At 37.3% G+C, this 7,218-nt stretch overlaps 1 protein-coding gene across 2 annotated transcripts; it reads right to left on the reverse strand.

Annotated features, from left to right (window-relative positions):
- Positions 1-460: 460 nt before the first annotated feature.
- On the reverse strand, positions 461-4,677 carry LOC113277072 (putative disease resistance protein RGA4). 2 transcript variants are annotated; one of them, XM_026526310.1, is made up of 2 exons: positions 939-4,677; positions 461-815 (listed from the first exon to the last, which is right to left on the reverse strand). In XM_026526310.1, the coding sequence occupies exon 1, from the start codon at positions 4,605-4,607 to the stop codon at positions 951-953; it is 3,657 nt and encodes a 1,218-aa protein (XP_026382095.1). In that variant the 5' UTR covers positions 4,608-4,677; the 3' UTR covers positions 461-815; positions 939-950. The 2 variants fall into 2 exon arrangements, with proteins under 2 accessions (XP_026382095.1, XP_026382096.1); XM_026526311.1 differs by having other exon boundaries at positions 461-821.
- Between the last annotated feature and the right edge of the window lie 2,541 nt (positions 4,678-7,218).

Raw genomic sequence — 7,218 nt, forward strand, 5'->3', positions numbered from 1 at the left:
ACCAAGTACTTATGGTTATATAGTTGCTGATTGGATTGTTTTCATCTATAAGTTTGAATATAGGATACATGTTTGTAGAATTTCCTAGTGTTTTGATCATATGCTAGTTGGTCTTTGTTAAATAACACTAGATCCTGGGGGCAATCAAAACTGCAGTCTAGGTCTATGTAATCCTGCTAGTTCTTATAAATACTGTTACTTCCAAGTATCTGAGTTGAGTGTCTATATATTACTCCTCAGGAGTCGAGAACATAGTTGATCGTCCCCATCCTCAAAGCTGACAGTAAGGAAAAAGCACAAAATACTGGTCTAAACGAATACACTGGCAGCTAACTGAATCTAATCCTCAAGTGGATATGGAGTTTAAACCCAATGAAGGTTCCTTGGGTTCTATACAAATCGAAATTGAAAACAAAGAGAGTGTTGAGGCCAACTCAGCAATGAACCAAAGAGAAAGACATGCAAAGAAAAAGACCACAAAATAAAATAAAAAACTGATACAAAAATATATATGAGGAGCCCAACCATTTGTATTTTGGCACCACAACCAGTCACTTATCATTTGAAGGGCATCACTCAAAATATATATTATTTGTTTATCAAATGAATATTACAAACCATTCACACACCAAATAAAAAGTGTTCTCAAAATACAATTACAGCCAAAATGTAGTTAATAAACACTATATTCATAAGGTAATGAACGAAGTATAGCCAAATCTCCGAAGTTTCAATTGATTGCCTTACAATCAGCACTTAATTTCTCAATAATCTATTGTCGATTCTTTCCCACCCGCATATTCCGACCTTCGTTGCTGCGACTTGTGCAACACAAGTATATGTCCAGTTAGGTTTATCAAACATTTTTTATTATTTGCATATATAAATATATAAGATAGTAATAAGAAACTGAATATAGAAATAAAATTCGTACTAACCTTGGTGAGATCCTAGATTTGACTTGACGATAATGATGCCGAGTATGTTGAAGGGTTAATCTTCTTGCCATTAATGTTGATGTTAGGGATGTGAGAAAGGATACTCCAATCCCCTCCATCATGCATTCCGCTAGTGTTTCCGATCCACAAGTATTTGAGTTTGGTGAGGCTTTGTACAGACTCCGGGATGAATATAAATGACTCGTCAAGATTAGCGTATAAAGTCAATCTCTGAAGTTCTTTGAATCGTGCTATATCTCTTGGATTGACTAGTGATTGTACTGGTCCTTCTGGACCTTCCAAAATTTCAAGACTTGTAAGGTTGGGTGAGATTGGTAGGTAAGGACGATCATCTTCAGATATTAGTGATGGACACTCCTCTATAACAAGACTGCCCAAGTTCGGGAGGTTGCGAGGGAACGAAAGTAGTACAGGACACCAATGAAGACACAAATCACGAATACAAGGCAGAAGAGATAAATCTTCGTCTTCTTCTTCTCTCATCTTAAACTCTTTTAAGTTGCACAAGTGAATTTTCTTAAATGGCAGCAAAGACTTGGTCAGAAATCTCAATGACTTCAATTCCGGGCAAACTAAAGCTCTTAAGCTTCTAAGACATGGAAGTACGGAAATCTCATTGTTATTATCCCCTTTTTCTCCTTCTGTTATTACACCCAAAACAATTGCCTCCAGACTTGCCATATAACTGATGTCAAGAGTAACTAGCTTTGGAAATGATGAGAAACTATTGAGTTGACTAATAACTCCAAGATAGGACATAGTATTGCGTCTGATATAGTAAAACCCAACACAGATACTTGTCAACTGATGTGCATGTCGTATCGTAAGAGTTTCAAGAGATGGAAGTTTATTCAAAGGTGGCAATGCAATTAAATTTGTACACCCAAAGAGTGTGATGCTTGTAACACGAGGCATAATCTCACCAACCTGTACTTCTCTACTGCCAAATTCCCATACCTGCAAGTTTTTAGTTCCATTAATAATCAATGTTACCAACTTTGGAAATGCCACTTCATTTACACATTGACCACCACCATAGATCTCAACCCCAATATGCCTTAGTTTTGTTAGATTTTTAATCAACAGTTCTTCAAGAGATGGCAGGAGACCCAAAGCTGGCAATTCCGTACAACTGGAGCATTTATATAATTCTAGAAACCGTAGGTTTGTTAATGCTCTTATATCACCCATCCAACTTGGGAATTTGAAACCCAAGTAGTTGCTTATGGTGAGCTTCTTCAAGTTAGAATGAGGCTGTAGAACCGCTAAGACGCTATCCATTAATCTCGCTACCTCTAATACCTCTGAGCTTTGTCGATGTATCTGACCGTTACTTGACGTGGAAGCCATTGTTTCTTCAGAAGAATCAAAATCTAAACGAAGCTCAATTAGCCGACTCTTTGTTTGAAATTTGGCTTCAGCAGCTTGCTCTGCAGATTTCAGTCTCCCTAGCCCTTTTATTTCTAAACAATCTTTTAAAAGGTTGTGGTGTTTTAACTCTACGAGTTTACACCCTTCCGCTGCAGCAGTGACAACGAAGGTGCTCAAGGTTTGGAGATATTTCCAGTTTCTAATTCCTTCCGGGAAGTATACCAAACCAGCTAGCCTAATATCAAGGTTTCTCATCTTGATCATTCTCCATACCTCTTTAGGAAGTTTGATAAGGCTCTTACACCTTTTCAGTTTCAATGTTTGCAGGTTAATGAGACCACACATTGAATCAGGCAATTCAGCTAAGTTCTTGTTTCTGGACAAATCGAGATATCTTAGATGTATTAGCTTATCAATCTGATTGGAGATGTGTGTTATGCCCATGCCTTTCAATTTCAATACCCGAACATTTCTTAAGTTACGAATTAAGCCAGAAGAGAGACTATCAACACTGAATGAGTGATCCATATGTCTCCTACACTGGACAGTTCGGACATTATCAACCTTTCTGACTGAGGCAAGAAAAGAACCCTGACTAGCGTCACGCTCATCATATATTAAACTCAAATGAATAGGATTCCTATGCTGCTTAGAACAGAATGTGTCTTCATTGTTATACGAGTCATAACAATGATCCCTCATGAGAAACTGAGCAAAATCATGAACAAGATCATGCATCTTACAACAGAATTCTCTGCCAACACCATCCGAAGAAATGTCTTGGAAAAACGAACGATCAACTAATTCATCAAAGTACTCCTCGCCGGTTAACTCGGGGTCTTTTGCTTGATCAGTACTTGAGTAAAGAAAACCGTGTGCCATCCAAAGCCTAACTAAGGTACGTTTCCGTATTTTGAAAGCCTTAGGAAAGGTTGCACAATATAGAAAACAGTTCTTCAGTTGTGATTCTAGGTCATCATAACTTAGCAAAAAAATAGGATATACAAGTTTCTTTTGGTGATCAAAACCTTTTAGTTCCCAAATCTTGCTATCTAGGACATGCATCCAATGATTTTCATTAACTTTTTTGTTCAAAAGACTTCCCAAAAGACTTAAAGCAAGTGGTAAGCCGTGACACTTTTTTGATATTGTGGTGCCAATATCTTCTAAACATTCACTCCTTTCTTTCTCCTTCCCATGAAAAGCTTTACGATGTAACAATAAACTGCTATAGTCAGAATTTAAACCTTGCAACATATGTTTGTAAGAGTTCAACGCCGACGCAACGGTTTCTCTTCGAGTAGTAACTAAAATGCGACTTCCTTGTTCTCCAAGATCGAGTATGTGCGTAAACTCTTTCAAACTATTAGGATCATTAGTCCACACATCATCGAGCACAAGTAAGAATTTTTTCCCTTTAACTGACTCACATAACTCTCCAAATAACACATTCCATGTCGAGGTATGTGTGTCTTTTTCCTTAGCTGCTCGTATGATTGCCTTGGCAACTTTTATACGATCAAAGGGATCAGACACACATACCCACATGGGCAACTTAAAGTGAGATTTCACCTTTTCATGGTCGAATACTAGTTGGGCAAGAGTAGTCTTGCCAAGACCCCTCATTCCAACAATAGAAATGATGCGGGGGTCTCTAGTTTCATTTTCCAGCTGGTTAGTACTGTTCTCAACACCGAAGAGTCTGTTCAAAATTAATTCTTGGTCAGAATCACGACCGAATATATTTGGACGATCTACGATGATGGAACTAGTTTCTTTCCGCTCATGAACGTGAGGACCTTTCTCAGGTCTCTCACTCATTTTGAACAGAAATTGTTTTCTCTCATTTTTAATACAATCTAAAGTCTCTCGGATTTGTTTCACCTTATAAGCAATATCATGTCGTAAGACAACTTGTTTGACGCACGAGATAGGAGAACAGAAATAGGAAGATAATTTTGGTACCTGATTTCCATTGTCCTCCACGAGTTTCAGCTTTTCCAACCGTGATTTCTGTATCTCTGTTCCCCACTCGTCCAAAACGTCTTCCATTTCATAGGCTGTACTTTTGAGTTTAGACAACCAAATCTTCACTGATTCCTCATTCATTTGCCTCTGCTCAGCCTCATTCAGCACAGCTTGGAGGGTCATGAATGTTGATTCGAGCTTCTTGACCTCCTTTCGAACACCCACCACTAACCTCACTTCTTGTTCAATCTCTTGTTTGATAACATCACCTAATTCATTAATCAAAAAGGAAAGAAGAGCATCGGCCATACTTATAAACTCACAGATGAAGAATTTATGGTTTAATTAGTTACGTTGCTACTCTCCCACTCTCTCTCTCTCTCTCTCTGATTAAACTATAGGTTGTTTCACAGAATTAGAATCACACGAAAGATTTACTCTCCGTCAAACAGGTAAGGTGTCTTAGTCTAGTAGCCGGTGACAATGGCATTCCTTTTACCTTTGACTTTTCTTTCCCCTTCTGAAAGTAACATTTTATTCATTCAAGCGAGCGGCTCTATAGAGTAAGATATGATCATCCTGCAGGCTGGTCCCAGAAGACGTGTGAAGCGTTTTATCTACAAGTAACTAATAATTGTTTAATTACACCGACCTCATTCTACTGGACCACTTCTTCGGTAATTACATCATTGACTGGAATATTTCCCCATAGCCATAAGAGGAACAGTGGATAAGGTAGCAAAGAAAAAAAAAAACGAAAACAAAAGAATTATTATCACTTTTTCTTTTTAGACAATATATGATATTATTGGATAACAATTATTACATGAAATTAGTTGGAAGCCTAACAAGGTAAGTTCCAACCACATACTACTACATTAATTGAACAGGTTGTTGTGCTAGTCTACCAGCGAACCTCATGGATAACCTAACTAAGAGAATCAAAGCGGATGGGATTGAGCTCGAACCTGGGACCTCCTGAAACGCATGAGAATTTAAAAACGGGGATGACCAGCTGAACTAGGTACCCGTTCTTTTTAATGTAATAATATTTTTTATTAAGCGGGAGAGCAATCCAATTTTGAGAGTGCAGAATTTAGAACGAAAGTCTTCTCTAAAAGCGAATCACTATATCAATTCAATTATTGGTTGCTTTTTTTGACCGCATTCAATTTAGATTTTCTTCTCTTCGGACCACACAAATGGTGGTATACCCCAGCAATCATAAACAGCCATTACCACTTGAAGCCCCCTACTTATCTCTCGTAGATTTTTGTAAATTCCTTTATCTATCAATATATTCTCCTTTTCGATAAAAAAAAAAAAAGCTTGCAATCAAGACTGTAATAAACATTTCTAGCTATAAAATAATTCCTGCTGCAATTATCAAAATCAGTAAATAATCAGAAAACACCAACCAATGTGGACACGGTACATAAAAAGTTCATATACAAAGAATATAATTGCAAAGCAAAAAGAAAAACACGTCTGTCCTATGTCGATTCCCTGAATTATTAATTACCCCGGAAATCCCATATATTAATGAAGAACAACAACGCAACAGCTGACGCAGACTCAGTCAAGTTTTGAAAAAAGTTTTGGGATGTTTCTACCTAACCTAGAGTAACATTTCATATAAAAGTGCATCACAAATATCTTCCCATCAAATTTGAGAATGGTTAGAGTGATGAACTACTCTGGTGAATAATGCAAGATGTGTAAGCAGAGGCGGAGCTAGATATTTGATTAAGGGAGAGCAAGAGAATTTTAGGGGTGCAAGTAAGGTGAAATGGGATTGGACACCCAACATTTTTCAAACATTAGGCTTTGGAGCCTGTTGGGAAGGGTGTGCAACTGCACACCTTTGCTATACACTGGCTCCACCCCTGTGTGTAAGCAAGGAATTAAAACTACATGACATATACAGTGGGAGTGTCATTTTTCCAGAGCGGTATGGACATCTCGAGGGGGAAAAATACTTACGTTGAATCCAGACACAAGTGTCCAAGAATGGATCAAAAGCTAGTTTAGTAAAGAATTCTGCAAACTCGAAGATGACTGGATTGTCAAGATGGCAAATACAACCTGGAAAATTTGGAAGGCACGTTGTAGATGTGTCTTTGAGGATATTAAACCAAATCCGGTTGAGGTTAATTATCAGGCTAATCGAATTGCTTAATAACCCCATAAGGAAGAAAATTGTGCAGAAACACCAACCTGGTGTTACTATTAGTTGTAGTATGTCTATTATCAAATGCACACCACAAACTGATCTTTATTACTCATTCTGTAGAATGCTTCTTTTAAAATTGTTGGTTCTACTTCTTATTCAGGATGGGATTTATTTGTCGTTCTTTTGTAGGAAAATTCATCCAACCAAGCTGTACCTATGTCAATGGATTCTTGAACGCATAAACTGCAGAGTATATAGGTCTACTAGAAGCTATGCAGTGCGCGGATGAACTAGAATTACATTTGGTTCGAGATGGATGTGAAATTGGTGATCAATGTAGTCAATGGAGATTTCCAAATAAAAGCATGGGAGAACCAAGTTTTAATTTTAAAGATAAAATTTATTCTAAGAAAAACATCCTTTTGATTAGTAGGAAAATAAACAAGTCATCTGACAAAGTGGTGAGTCATGCTAGAACTCATAAAAGTTCGCAAGTTTGGTGTTCATATCCTCTACCTTTCACATGTCCATTAGTTTCAACCGCTACACATGGACTTCATTTTTTGTTCTAGAATATCGAATTATAATGAAATTTTTTATGCATATCCTGTAGGAAAGAACGAGTTCTAAGTCGGATGAATTTATTTTAGCATCGTCTTATTTGCAACTAATAATGAATATCCAGCAAGATTGGACGATAACTATAATGTGTTAAACTTGTCTTGAAATTGGCTTATCTAAGTCTCT

This window comes from Papaver somniferum, chromosome 1 (assembly GCF_003573695.1).
Source record: "Papaver somniferum cultivar HN1 chromosome 1, ASM357369v1, whole genome shotgun sequence".
Lineage (NCBI taxonomy): Eukaryota > Viridiplantae > Streptophyta > Magnoliopsida > Ranunculales > Papaveraceae > Papaver > Papaver somniferum.

What these genes read in the sequence shown, in the direction of transcription:
- LOC113277072 (XM_026526310.1), bottom strand. Translation starts at nt 4,607, where the DNA reads ATGGCCGATGCTCTTCTTTCCTTTTTGATTAATGAATTAGGTGATGTT.